Genomic DNA, 14,909 nt, shown 5'->3' with positions numbered 1-14,909 from the left:
AACTACTCTCAAGGAGTTCGAAGCCTTTAAAGGCTTTAAAGGGCAAAAAAAGTGAAGGAAAGGGGCAAAGAAAATTGGCCAAAGTATCAATACTAAGCTAGATGCCCTAAAGAGTAAGGTGAGATGAATAGCAGAAGAGAGAACCAGAAATTTAGAGGGGGGAAAATACAAGAAGGATATAAAAAACAAACAAATATGGCTTCCGATATTGATGAACAAATGTGGAAAGTTTAGGTAATGAGCAAAATGAACTGGGTAGGAGGAGATCACACAAGTCTCTTTAGAGTATTCCTATTTTTCTTCTTAGCATTGTTTCTCTAGTTCCCATCCTTCCAGATCTTACAAGCTCTTTAGAATCCTTGGGCTCTGGTTTGCCATTCCTCTGAACCCTCTGAAATGCTCTCCCCAAATCTAGGTGCTTGTCAGATGATGCCCAACTTTTCTCTTTATCACAAACTTTAGAAGGATGTAGTCATTTCTCTACAAGTCAACTGTTACTCCCAGCTCAGCAATACTTTTCTCCCTGTCATTGAATTTGTACTAGATAAATCCTTAATTCTGTCCCAGCACTAAGATTTTATCTTGATGTGAAACCAGGAGATGTGCAAATGATAGCTTGATTAAATTAAAAACATGCCTTATTAATTATAATAAATCCATAGCATCTTCTTCAATCAAATTATTATAATAATAGATATATTAGAAGAACACTAATAAATTTGCTAATTATTCTACAGTGCATATAATGTATGTGTGTGTGAGAGAGAGAGAAAGGGAGAAGGAGAGGGAGGAAGGAGAAAGAGAAAGGGAGAGGGAGAGGGAGAAGGCTGTTTTTCTTATAGTCAACCTAGACAGGGTTATTGGATCATGAGATGAAAGGGATCTTAAAGGTTAGGTAGACCAGCTTTCTCATTTTACAGTTGTAAAATGCAGTTAAGTGACTCTCCCAAGGTCATACAGGTAACAGAAGCAGGTTTTGAATCTAGATGCCCTGAATCTAAACCTAATATTCTTTTCCAGTGCATCATGTCCCCAGTTTATGAACAAGTCAGATTCCAAGGTTCATTTGGAAATTGCTTACTTGATCCTCAGAGCACATTTTCCCATAGAAACTATGTTATAAATAGTGGCACTTAATGCATAATGTAACTATTTTGATAAAAACTACTTAACATTTATATTTGTTTCAAAATGAATCGAAGCTAAGTTTCCACTAAGGATGTGAGGATCACTCTTCTTCCAGTCCCATTGACAAGAACCTCTCATCTCACTTGCAGTGAGGACTCCTCCTCCTATCAACTCCCAGACCGATGGGGGTAGAAGGGTAGAAGGTGGAGTGGGAGACTTTTTCTTGGGCAGAGTCCAAAGGTGAGGTTGCTAGGAAGGATGGGCAGCTCCAACAGCTTCCTGGGAGTTATCCATAACCATTTCTTCCATTTGGCATGATGGAGGTTAAGAGTGTGGTGGTTAGACAAGTTTCTAGGGGATATGACTTTCAAAGTGTTGAATAGCAAGGGCTAGTCTTGACTCTGACACTGTTGTTGATCCTTGCTTTAACCTACTTGTCTAAAAAAACTTTGGGATGTTGTGTTTAGTGGGAGTGGGTAGGTGAGAGGCTGTGAATAGACCCACATGTCCTGCTCAGGCTTAGAAGAAGACGCCTAATTGCTTGAGGTCCTTCAGGATATGAATGGGGGGGCTCTGAGCCTAGAGTAAACTTCTAGGGCCATTTTGAACTCCTTAGGTACCTTAAATCTGGGCTTGTACCTTTTAGGTCTAGCCAAGAGCCAGAATGATTAGTAGTTAGCTAGTTTTGTTTCTCTCTGGGGCTGAGCTAAATGTATCACTTACAAGTATAGCTTTACATTGATATATAAATCATGATTTTTACATTGCTTTGCATCAGTGCCAGTAGGATACTGTTTGCTGTTAGGAATCATCTCTTCGTATTATAGCGCATTTAAATTCTCTTTCTCTCTGTAGGATATGCCTAATGCCTATTTATGATCCCATATTTTCTTTCATTTCTGACTCTCTCTCTATCTCTTTTTTTCAGCTACTATGCTGTCCTTTATCCCATGGTATACCCCATGAAGATCACTGGGAATCGGGCTGTGCTTGCCCTAGTCTACATCTGGCTCCACTCCCTCATCGGCTGCCTCCCCCCCTTGTTTGGCTGGTCATCTGTGGAGTTTGATGAATTCAAATGGATGTGTGTGGCCGCCTGGCACCGGGAGATTGGGTACACAGCCTTTTGGCAGATCTGGTGTGCTCTGTTGCCCTTTGTGGTCATGGTGGTGTGCTATGGCTTTATCTTTCGTGTGGCCAGGGTGAAGGCTCGCAAGGTCCACTGTGGTACAGTGGTCATCGTGGAGGAGGATGCCCAAAGGAATGGGAGAAAGAACTCGAACACCTCCACCTCCTCCTCAGGCAGCAGGAGGAACACTTTCCAAGGAGTGGTCTACTCTGCCAACCAGTGCAAAGCACTCATAACCATCTTGGTAGTGATTGGGGCATTTGTTGTTACATGGGGTCCCTACATGGTCGTCATCACTTCTGAAGCCCTTTGGGGGAAGAATAGTGTCTCTCCTGCCTTGGAGACCTTGGCCACGTGGTTATCTTTTACCAGTGCCATCTGCCACCCTCTCATCTATGGACTTTGGAACAAGACAGTGCGTAAAGAACTACTAGGCATGTGCTTTGGAGACCGATATTACCGAGAGCCATTTGTCCAGCGACCTAGAACTTCTAGACTGTTCAGCATCTCCAACAGGATTACAGGTAACCAGTACTTTGGGTATATATATAAATGTCTATAACAAAGTCATAAATGTACTCTGGTTTTTTTGCTGACATTGTCCATCCAATGACTCAGGTCATACATCTTAGAGAATGGGGACACAGAGGTTATGTGGATAGGCAAGTTATCTTAATTGTGGTCATTGATAGCATGCATATGTTTCATTTTTTAGCACAAGTTCATATGACTACTATAGTAGCTGCTATCCTATGTTGGCAACAGTAGCCTAGTAGCATTAATCTATATTATTACTTTTAATTTTTTAGTTATTTATTTAATATAATTTATTCCCAGATATCTCAGTCCTTCCCTCCTTTCTCCACACCATAGAAGGTATCACCCAACAAAAAGAGATGTATATCTAGCCAAGTAGCATTAAACTATATTGTTATTTTTAATTTTTTAGTTATTTAATATAATTTATTCCCAGATATCTCAGTCCTTCCCTCCTTTCTCCACACCATAGAAGGTATCACCCGACAAAAAGAGATGTATATCTAGCCAAGTAGCATTAAACTATATTGTTATTTTTAATTTTTAGTTATTTAATATAACTTATTCCCAGATATCTCAGTCCTTCCCTCCTTTCTCCACACCATAGAAGGTATCACCTGACAAAAAGAGATGTATATCTAGATTGTGACTTTCATGTTTCTATTTTTCAGTTCATTCTCTGGTAGTGGATGGTCACAAGTTATTCTTCAAATATTAACTCAATAGTTGTATATAATGTTCTTTTGGCTCTACTCGTTTCACTCTTCATTATTTCATGTAGGTCTTCCCATGTTAAAAAAAAAAATTAACTTGCTCATTTGTTTCTTACAGTGCAATAGTATTCCATCATAATCATTACTATAATTTGTCCAATTCTCCCGCAATTGATGGACATCCTCTCAATTTCCAGTTTGTTGCCACCACAAAGACAGCTGCTACAAATACCTTGGAACATAGAGTCCCTTTTCTTTTTCCTCTGATCTCCTTGGGAAACAGATCCAGCAATAAAACTATATTGTTAATGATGTTGGAAGAGATGAAAATGGAAACATTGAGAATACATTAGGGAGTAGAGCTGGCCAGTAGAGTTTGGTTTAAGGAAAAGAGCACCATTCTGTCTAAGAAAACCTGAGTTCAAGTTCTGACTCTGAGATTTACTGACTGTGGCCCTGGAAAGGCATTTAAGATTCTCTGATCCTCATCTATAAAATGGAGATAAAACAGTGTGAGGAAAATGCTTTGTAAACCAGAAAGAGCTACACAAAATGGAGTAGTGCTTCTTATATCCATTAAATAGTCATCATTATTCATTATCCATCATGCCTGTGTCTGTAATCATACAATTGCAAGATTGGAAAGGATGTCAAAAATCTATCAGCATGTATTATGTACGGACTATATTCCAGGCATCTATGCCAATCCATTTCCATACTAAGAAAGCTTTCTACAACGTCCTTGGCAAGTAGTCATCCAGCCCCTGCTTGAAGGCCTCCAGTAATAGGAAATTCACTGCATCACAATGTAATGCATTCCATTTCTTGAGGAGTTTTCATGGTCATTTAATTGTTAATTTATGTTGAACTAAAATCTGACTCCGTGTATCATCTCTCCATTGGTCCTAGTTGTTCCCTCTAGAGTAGAATAATTCTAATCTCTCTTCCATATGCTAACTTTTCAAATATTTGAGGCTGGCTCAATGCCCACTCCCCATACCATTCAAAACAGTTCTATTTCTGTAGATCCAGAGATGGCATGATATCAAGTCTCTTCACTGTTCTAGTCTTCCCCCTCCTATGGCGTAGATCATGCTTGTTAGTATTCCTTTTTCAATGTGGCATTAAATTTTAAAATGTTCATCCAGAGGGGAACACACTAAACCTGGGCTGACCTGCTCAAAGTTGTCTAATCAGGGTGCAGAACAGCTGGACTATCATCTCCCTCTCTGGATACTTTTTCCAAAGCTGATAGACTAATGCAGATTTCTTGGCTGCCTCATTACCCTGCTGACTCATACCACGCTTCAGTCTACTAAACCCCAAAGGTGTTTTATTTTATTTGTTTTTTTCACCTGAATTGCTTTCTAGCCTGTACTTGTAGAATTTTCTTCCAAATAGGTGACAGTTTTGCACTTAATTCTTTTTTTTATTTGAATTAGTTTATTTAGTCCATTTAAAACATTATTCCTTGGTTACAATAATTGCAACAATTAAGAATTAATTAATAGATTTCATCTTAAAAGATGGTCATTGAAGAGAATCATAGTCAGTTTACAAGTTCAAGGGTTGATGGTCCATAGTCCTCATGCCAAAGTGACCTTTAAACAAATAAGATATTCTTCCACTGGCCAGGCTTGTGGGAAAGTGTATGATCTTGGGTAATGGGAACTAGTCCTATTCCTTTTTTCAGTTTTCTGAAAACTACTACCATACTACCATGATCCCAAAACTGAAGGGAATGGGTGTTATCAGTGGTTTTCTTTTATGCATGGACCAACCCAACTGTCTAGTTCCCAGCCATTATTCATAAGGCAAAATGATTTTCCTGTTCCCACAGGAGAGTACCACTTCCATCAATCTTCCCTTCCTTGTCCTTTAGGAGAGAATAAATCGATGAAGATGTGATCAGTTACATTGAAATGGTTACTAACTCTGCATTCAACAATTTATTAAAAAAAAAACAATCTAGAACTTGGAGGACCATTTATCAAGGATGTTGTAGAAAGGATGTAAATTTTGGACAAGTATTTGGGCTAGATCACCTCTTAAAAGGCCTTTTTAATTCTGAGAATCTGTACTACTGTGAAATTTGAAGAAGTTTTATGTGATTCGCCAAGGTCTGACTAGAGTTCAGGGAGTCTGTCAACTTGGGTAGGGAAGAATTTACAGGAAGGGAAAAATTCACATCTTTATTTTCATAGCCTTTAACTGAAATTGAATATTTCCTTCAGTCTGAGAAAGGGGTCTCCAGAGGCATCAAAAAAAAAAGTTAAGAAACACTGCCTTACTCAGTATTTATTTTAGGACTGTTCCAAAATGTGTCATCTTATCTTTAGCACGTTTGCATTCCAGGGGTGGGATCCCTTTTTAACAGCTCTCTGAAGCAGGTACTTAAGATATTGTCTCTATTTTTAAAATGAGGAAATGAAGAAACTAAAGCCCAAAGAGGCTTTCCTGTTGTCTCATAACTAATATCATATGTGAGATTTGAATACAGGTCTTTCTTCCTTTCAAGGTTCAACACTTTATTCACTACATCTTCTTCACTCTTCTAAGATAATAAAAAATTAACTTACATAGAAAGACTTCGGTTCTAAAATTTAAGCATTTCCTGCTCTTTTTGCCTTCTTCCCTATCATCATCCCCTCACTCCCATTCCTAAATTACATCTAAAATAGAAAGTAAAATTTTAGTTATTCTTCTCATCATTTCCCTACTTTTTCCCATTTTGGAACATAAGTTTCTTGAGGTCAGGGACAGTATTTTTGTCTTCCTTCATATATCTAGTGCTTAGCATGGTGCTTGGCATATTGTAAATATTAAATAAATGCATCTTATCGGGGGGAAAATGAAATAGAATAGAAAGTAACCTTATTCTTTTGGGATTCAGTAGAATCTGATTAAATAACTATACCAGGTAGGGGATACATTGCTGGATCACTTTAAGAAAATGTGGCTTTTTAATGTGTAAGTGCTGCTTAAGTGGTGTTTTATGAATGCTTCTCCAAAAAAGCAGCAGAAAAGTGATCTCTTCCATGGCTAAAATAGAGCTAGACTAGCTTATTCTGCCCATGAAATAAAACTTCATCTGTTACTTAAATGGTAACATGAAGTTCTGCCAAACTGTTCCAAAGACCCATGATCAGCTCAACTTGGAACATGTTGAGTGTGACACAACAATGGCATGTTCAGGTGGAGGTGTCCTATAAACCACTGGAGATCTGGGTCTGGAGCCTGGTTGTACGCTGTGAGGTGGTAGTTGGGTAAATGAGCATGCCGAGGAGATCGTAGAGAACAGAAGAAGATTGGAAAACACCTACTTTCAAGGGTCCAGAAGAGCATGAGGAGTTCCCAAAGGAGAAAAAGAACGAATGATTAGAAGAGGTAATGAGAGCCCCAAAAGGCTGGTCAGAAGTATGAAATACTTTGGAGAAGCTAAGGAGGATAAGGACTGGGAAAGGGCATAACATACTGGTTAGGAGATCATTCGTGAACCTTTGAGAGCAATTTCAGAAGCGGAAAGAGACCAGATTTTCAAGGAGGGGGAAAGATTGAGTGGAATGTGAAGATGAGGGATAATCAGGTACAAACAATTTTTTAGGGGAAAAATAAAAGGCTGTGAAAGAGAAGAAAGAGTCAGGAGCTAGATGGGATAGAAGGTTGGAAAGTATTTAGGATAGGGACTACCTGTTCCTATTTGTCGACAAATGAAAAGAAACCAATGGAGAGAGAGATAGTGAAGATGCATCTAAGGCAGGAAATGACTTCTGGTGTAAAGTATTAAAAGAATGAGATCAAGGGCTAAGGAAGAGGGATTCTCTTTGGTAAAAAGCAGGGATATCTCTGCTGTGACTTTAGGGGAAAGAGGATTGAAGTGGTAATTGAAACTGGGATGGCAAAATGAGATTGCTGACAGTCCAAAGAGAAAAGAGTTGAAAACAGTCCCACAGGGAAACTGGGAAGGAAACAGAATTAGACATTTCAGGCAGGTGAGAGAATTACCACTAGAGTGGAGTGTCTAAAGCTGCAAGGAGTTCAAGGTGGATAAGGACTGAAAAGGCCACTGGACTTGGCCATTAGGAGGTCATAAGTGACCTTTAAAGAGAAGTTGTTTTTTTTTATTATTTTATTTAATTTTTTTTATTACAATACTCACTTAATTTCCTTAAGAGAAGTTTTGATAGAATAATGTGGCCCAGATTGCAAATGGATGGAAGGGAAAGAGAAAGACAAGGGACAGAGAGACAGACTGAAAAGAGAAAGACTTGGAAGCCATAAGAGTCAACAATTTTTAAAACCTAGAGACGGGGAAGTCCTAGGTTCAAATGTGGCCTCAGATACTTCCTAGCTGTGTGACCCTGGACAAGTCACTTAACCCCCGTTGCTTAGCCCTTACCACTCTTCTGCCTTGGAACCAATACATAATATTGATTCTAAAGTGGAAGGTAAGGGTTTAAAAAGAGGGGGAGAGGGGAATTGAGCAGGGGAGGAGTGGAGAAAAGACACAGAATTTCAGGGAAGAGCCTTTTTGGACTGGGGAGATGAGTATATTGTAGGCAAATGGGAATGAGTCAGTTGTGAGGAAATAATGGAGATGCAGTAGTGAATAACTTGCTGCTGGATACTGGGAGAGGCTGGAGGAGAGGTGAGCCTTATTGACTAATGGGGGGTTTCTTTAGTGACTGGAAGAGAAAGGAGAAGAGAATAATGATGATAAGCAAAATTGAGAAGAGGAGGAGGGTAGTGAAGGGCATTCATGTCAGATGGCTCTGGGTTTTCTCTATGAAGCAGGATGCTAAGTCATGAAAGGGGCTGAGAAGGGATTGAGGCTGGAGAAGAGAAGAAAATGTTTTCAATAGTCTTTAGGGGGAATCAGAAAAGATGTGAAGGTTAAAGTAGAAGGATTATCATTTAGAGGCTCAGGTGAGGTTGTCTATTACGTCTTTAATGGGTGAAATAGCTAGGGTTTTAAACTTTTTCCCAGAGCTGAAGACTGACTACCCCAACAGTCAGGGAATAGGAGCAGCAAAAAATCTGATAGTGAGAATTATAAGGAAGATGTAGCAAAATTGGGGAGGTGATCTTGGAGAATAAGAAATGGTCAAAGAACTGGAGGTTGTGATGAAGTCCAACAGCTTGTTAGGGAGAGGGAGAGGGCAAGAGTTTAAGAAGATGGGGCATTTGAATTTCACAATCTTGGAAGGAATGCAGTTTAACTTAACAGTGAGATCTAAATTGTGGCCATGCTGATATATAAGAGAAGTAGGGTGAGGAGGGTATCATTGTTCTTGAGGTTTGAGTCTTGGAAGTAGAGAGATTGTCTGACCATTTTTGGAGTACCATTTCCAGGTTCAGGTGCTCCGTTTTTGAAAGGATGTTGATGAGCTGGAGGGCCACCATTCGGAAGAGGGTGTGGAGAATGGGAAATGGCTTGGAGATGAGGTCATAATATGAGGACTGGTTGAAGGAACTGAGGATGTTTGGCTGGAAATTCTAGCTAGATATGGAGGGGGGGGGAAGGCCTTCCCCCCCCCCAAAGGGCAGAACCCAAAGCAAAAGGAAGAAAGAAGTATATATAGGTTTGATGTAAGGAAACATTCCTGTAGAACTGTGCAAGGGTGGAATGAATTGTCTTCAGACTTAGTCTGTTCTTCACTGGAGGTCTTCAAGCAAAGGGAAGATAACATTATGGGTTGGATTAGCATGTAGAGTAGAATGAGCACTAGAAATGGGATTAGAGGAGGTGCATTTAAATCATACCTCTGACATTTACACCTTTGTGCTCTTGGGAGGATGGATTCACCTCCTTGTTCTTTGGCTCCTCAGCTATAAAAAGGTGGCTGTTGTAAATGATTTCCTGGGTCTCTTCCAGCTCTAAATCTATAATTCTCTGATTTCCTCTGAATTCCTTTCAAAATGGGATCTAAAAAATTTTGGATATTCTGTTCACCAATGCAGATTGCAACCCTAGTTCTCTTCCAGCTCTAATTCTCTGATTTCCTCTGAATTCCTTTCAAAATGGGATTTAAAAAATTTTGGATATTCTGCTCACCAATGCAGATTGCAACCCTAGTACTTTAATAAGGTACTACAGCTAAAAAATGAAATATCTAGTAGCCAACCTTCTGCTAAGGAGCTTCAGGTGAGGAGAGACCAATAAACAGACATAGAGACAGGGAGAGAGAGACATAGACCCATAGAGACAGAGAGAGGAAAGGGATAGAAACAGATGACAGTCCATTTGGCTTCTGGCCCATACTCCAGATTTTTCTGACTTAATCCAAATCTTATCTTCTGCTGGCATAACTTTCAAGAATCCAGAGCCACCTCTATGCAGAACAGAGCATTAGAATTAGGAATTCAACATGTTGCTCAAAAGAATGTGACACAATGCATTTCTGTGTGATACAGAAGAGACAGAAATGATATTTTGAGATTCTTTGCTGTTGTGATCATGTGTGTTGCTTTTGCGTCTTTTTCTTTTTAATTTGTTTAAACCCTTACCTTCTGTCTTGGAATCCATACTGGGTATTGGTTCCAAGGCAGAAGAGTAGTAAGGGCTAGGCAGTGGGGGTCAAGTGACTTGCCCAGGGTCACACAGTTGGGAAGTGTCTGAGGCCTGATTTGAACCCAGGACCTCCCATCTCTAGGCTTGGCTGTCAATCCACTGAGCTACCCAGCTGCCCCCAATTGGATTACTTTTAAGAAAGAGGGTTCTGCCCAAAGAAGAGAAGACTTAGGATGGCTATGAGGGCTTGTCTTCAGATCTTTGAAGCGCTATCATTTGGAAAAGGGAATTTATCTCTTCTAGATTGAACTTATCCAACACAGCCCACAGCATTCCTCAGGGAAGACCCAATGGGGTTAAACTGTAATGGGGAAATATTTAACAAAATAAAAATACAGTAAACCACAGATAACATTATGTTTTAAAATTAAGTTAACAGGTAGCCTGAGAGGATCCTTATATCTGGTTCTATTTGCATTTGACACCACTATAATAGATGATATCAAAGGGCAAAACATGGAACAGCCATTACTTATTTTTTTAATTTGGTCAATTTCAAATATTATTCCTTGGATACAATAATCACATTATTTCCCTCCTTCCCTTCCCCCCGCCCTTCGCGTACCCTACCGTAGTCCTCTAGTCCTGGCTTTCAATCCACTGTGCTACCCGGCTGCCCCCTGGATATTTCTTTAAAGAGGAATGTAGCCTTTCTAGTGAGAAGGGAGGGGGTGGGGAGGCTGGATTGCAAATAGGAAGAAGATACATTGATTTCACTTTACATTAAGATGTAAATAATGGATGTTAGATCTTTTCTGGATTGGTTGAATCCTTTAGTCATGTCTGATTTTGTGACCCTGGACCCTATCATTCCAATGTTGTTCGTAGGGTTTTCTTGGCAAAAATACCACAATGGTTTGCCATTTCCTTCTCCACTGAATTTAAGGCAAACGAAAGAGATTAAGTGATTTATCCAGGATCTAACAGCTAATGAGTGTCTGAAGCTGGATTGGAACTCAAGTCCTCTTGACTCTAGGTCCCAGGCTTTATCCACTGAGCCAACTACATAGCAGGATACAGGAGTCCAAAAGTTCATCCCACCTAAAAAAAAATTAAAAAAAATTTTTTTTTAATACTCTCAGCTTTGGTTTTTTGTTTAAATTAGCAAGGCTAGTTTTCATCAGAAGCTTGTTCTGAGTTCTTTAGGAAGTTTCTTTTCTTTTTTCTTTTTTGGTTGTTTTCTGCCATTTTGTGATGCATGTTCTCTCCTTCCCCAAGGTGACAGGTAATATGATACAGATTATACAGGTGCAATCATGCATTACATAGGCAAGTTGGTTGGGGTTTTTTGCCCTTTACCTTCCATCTTAGAATCAAAACTGTGTATTGATTCCAGGGCAGAAGAATGATGAGGGCTAGGCAGTGGGGGTCAAGTGACTTGCCCAGGGTCACACAGCTGGGAAGTGTCTGGGGCCAGATTTGCCTGGCTGTTGATTCACTAAGCCACTTAGCTGCCCCCTTTGGGAAAGTTTCTGGAACTTCTAACCAGGATGATCTGCCACGTACCCCAAGCATCCTGACCCTGGATTGCCTGAACTCTCAGGAGAGCCTATTGTCCTGTCTGTGAAAAGGGCAAATTACTTCTAATTAGATTAAGGTTACTTGCTTGATCCAAGGAGGATGTGCCAGGTGAAAAAGCAAATGCAGCAGCTCCTTAAATCTAAAGTGATTGAAACAGCTTTCCAGCTTGTGGTCCTGCTGATAGGCTGGTGGGAGCCTTGGACTTATTCTTGGCTCTCCCCACAATCCCTTGGTGTGTGTTCCAGAACTAACTGTGGTTCTGGCCCTTCTATTTGACCAGGGATGGTGAGCCAGACATCTCCTTCCCTCAGCCCTGGGCTGCGCCCATGGAATCCCCTTACCTCCTGGGTGCTAAAGGATGAGCAAGGGGAGGTTGTTTGGCTGTGGCTCAGAGCCTTGCACAGGAATGCTTGAGCCAGAAGCCCGAGGGTGACTGAACAATTGCCTGGGATCTAAACTCTGGACCAAAGCTATTTCCTTATGGAGATGCTAAAGTGCTTCCCCCCCAGCCCATCCAAAAACAATAATAAGCTTCTTTTGCCTGGGGAAAGGGGGAATATCATCGAGTACCATCCTAGGAGACAAGCAAACACAAGCATAGAATCTGATCTTAGAAAGGCAGGTCAAGAAGTTGAAATCTTGAGTAATTGAAAAATCCTGCTTCCAGAGAACAGCTCACGAAACCACTTTCTCCTGAGGCAGAGAGCTGGGGAGCTACGAAAGCAGAATGTTGTATCGTAGGGCTTGTGTTTGTTTAATTGATGTGTCTTCCTTTGAAGTCAGGGGATTAGAGGGTGGTTAGGGGATGTATTTTCAGAAATAATCAGGTTATAAAACCAGAAAACATCAATAATGCTTTTTTAAAAGGTAGGTAAAAGAGATGACTATGTAGGGGTACAAAGATTCTCCCCAAATTTTGCTTCCCCATTTGTCTGTTGTCCCTGGGGTCCATTATACTGGTGGGAAAAAAATATAAATAGCTAGCCTAGTATCCCACTGGAACTGGACTTGAATTGGATAGAAGACCTGAATTTGACTCCTATCAAATATACCTACTAACTGTGTGCCTCTGGACAAGTCATTTAATCTCTTTAAGTCTTTGTTTTTTCATCTGTAAAATGGGGAGAATAATAGCATTTTTATCCAGATATTTGTGAGGATCAAATGTGTGTGTGTTTGTGTGTGTGTGTGTGTGAGAGAGAGAGAGAGCATACGTGTGTAAGTGTATACATATATACAAAGTACTTTGTATTGTTATATGGCATGTTATATTAATATAATAAGTATATAAATGTTAACAATCATCATTATCAATTTCCTGAAGGTTTTGTTTATTCTTTGGGGGAATAAACTTTGTCCCTTCAAAATGCAAAAGCCAAGAGTAGAGTTTGGGGTGGGAATGAGTTGTTATAATAATTTATAGTTAGCTATGATTAAATCTAGCTAATCTTTTTCCAGAGAGACAAGTCATTTAATCTCTTTGAGACTTGGTTTTTTCATTTGTAAAATGGGGAGAGTAATAGCATTTTTCTCCAGATATTTGTGAGGATCAAATGTGAGAGAGAGAGAGCAAGAGCACGTGTGTAAGTATATACATATATACAAAGTACTTTGTATTGTTATATGACATGCTATATTAATATATAATAAGTATATAAATATTAACAATCATCATTATCAATTTCCTGAAGGTTTTATTTATTCTTTTGGGGAATAAATCTTGTCCCTTCAAAATGCAAAAGCCAAGAGTAGAATTTGGAGTGGGAATGAGTTGTTATAATAATTTATTGTTAGCTATCATTAAATCTAGCTAATCTTTTTCCAGATACTAAGAGCATTTTTTTTGTGTGCAGCCAGTGTGGACAAAGCAGGACTGGGGGATAGAGGGGAGAGGAAGAAGGAGGATTTTTGAATGGGAAGAGGGAAAGGGACTTGGAAAGTTCTGTCTCTATCTAGCCTTAAACTCTCTCCATCTACAAACCCTTTTTTTTTGTCTTACAGACCTAGGACTATCACCACATCTTACCGCCCTGATGGCAGGAGCGCAGCCACTGGGTCATAGTAGCAGCACTGGGGACACTGGTTTCAGCTGCTCACAGGATTCAGGTAATCCATTTGTCTCCTGCCCAAGACACCTACTAACTGTGTGCTCCTGGACAAGTCATTTAATCTCTTTGAGTCTTGGTTTTTTTGTCTGTAAAATGGGGAGGGTAATAGCATCTTTATCCAGGTATTTGTGAGGAACTGTCTTGGCTGACGAATCTTCTTCCTCATGTTTATACCCTGCCTTCTTCTCCCTGGAACACTGCATAGGAGTATCATTCAGTCAATAGAACACCCAGGTTACTAGTTTTTTTGACCACCAAGAAACAAGACTAGCAGCATTTGTTGCTCCTCTTGGTTTCTTATAATGTCCTGAATGTGATGAGAGGGGATAGTTTGCACGTTGTTCCTCTACCCATTTTTCTCTTTGACTTCCTTAGTCTGTCACTTGCTGAAACAGCCACTGGACCTCCTTTTGCCAAAGCAGTTTTGGACCCCATTTTGGTTCTCCTTTGACCAAATGGCTCAACCAGGTTGAAGATGACCAATAAGTCTCAAACCCATCAGTGTGATAGAGCGATGTCTACCCCAAGCATGTGAAGCCTTCTGCGGCAGAATGGGTGGATGAGAACAATTTGTTCCAGTGACCATGAAGGCAGCTGAAGTGGGCATCAGAGATGCCAAGGTCATCCTCTGTATCCTGGGACATCGCCATTTGTCCTGACTTTTGTCTTGCCACTGGACCGCGATGACTGCAGAAGAGAGAGGGGAGCTGACAACTTTTGGCTCACTTACATCCAATTCACGAACAAGCCAAGATGTCACCCTGTTATGTCCTCTTGGAAAACAAAAGCCAAACAACAGCAACAACTAGATGGTAGGGAAGAGGTGGCTATGACAGACAGGGAGTTCAGGAAGAAAAAAAGAAAAGGTTCTGGATGTGAAGTCAAAGAATCTGCATTCAAACCCAGCCTCGGATACTTATTCTTGGGTCCTTGGTATTCTCATCTGTTGGATTAGATGATCTGTAATGAGGGCCACTTTGAGATCTTGTCTGTTGAAGAGTAATGGTTAGAGGCAGCAACTTCTTTTGACCTCTCTTCAGGCTCGGCAGAATTCCTTTCTTTCATGGGGAAAAAAAAAAGCCAGTGGCCTCTTCTGATGGAGATCAACAGATATTCTATAGCTAATAGTCTTAGAATTGTCTGAGGCATGGAATATTAAGTGATTTGATTAGCATTGTATAGTATGTTTTAAATCTAAGACT

General features: G+C 40.1%; 1 protein-coding gene across 3 annotated transcripts in view; it reads left to right on the top strand.

Moving 5' to 3' along the window:
* The window catches only part of GPR161 (G protein-coupled receptor 161), a 57,615-nt gene that overhangs the window by 29,751 nt on the left and 12,955 nt on the right, over positions 1–14,909 (top strand). For all 3 annotated transcript variants that reach the window (XM_056815504.1, XM_007480729.3, XM_007480728.3), the window contains 2 exons: positions 2,057–2,781; positions 13,601–13,705. In XM_056815504.1, the coding sequence (XP_056671482.1) occupies positions 2,057–2,781; positions 13,601–13,705 (830 nt within the window). The remainder of the gene's footprint in view (positions 1–2,056; positions 2,782–13,600; positions 13,706–14,909) is intronic.

Source organism: Monodelphis domestica, chromosome 2 (genome assembly GCF_027887165.1).
Source record: "Monodelphis domestica isolate mMonDom1 chromosome 2, mMonDom1.pri, whole genome shotgun sequence".
Taxonomy (NCBI): Eukaryota; Metazoa; Chordata; class Mammalia; order Didelphimorphia; family Didelphidae; genus Monodelphis; species Monodelphis domestica.
This window is presented reverse-complemented; position numbering and strand designations above follow the sequence as displayed.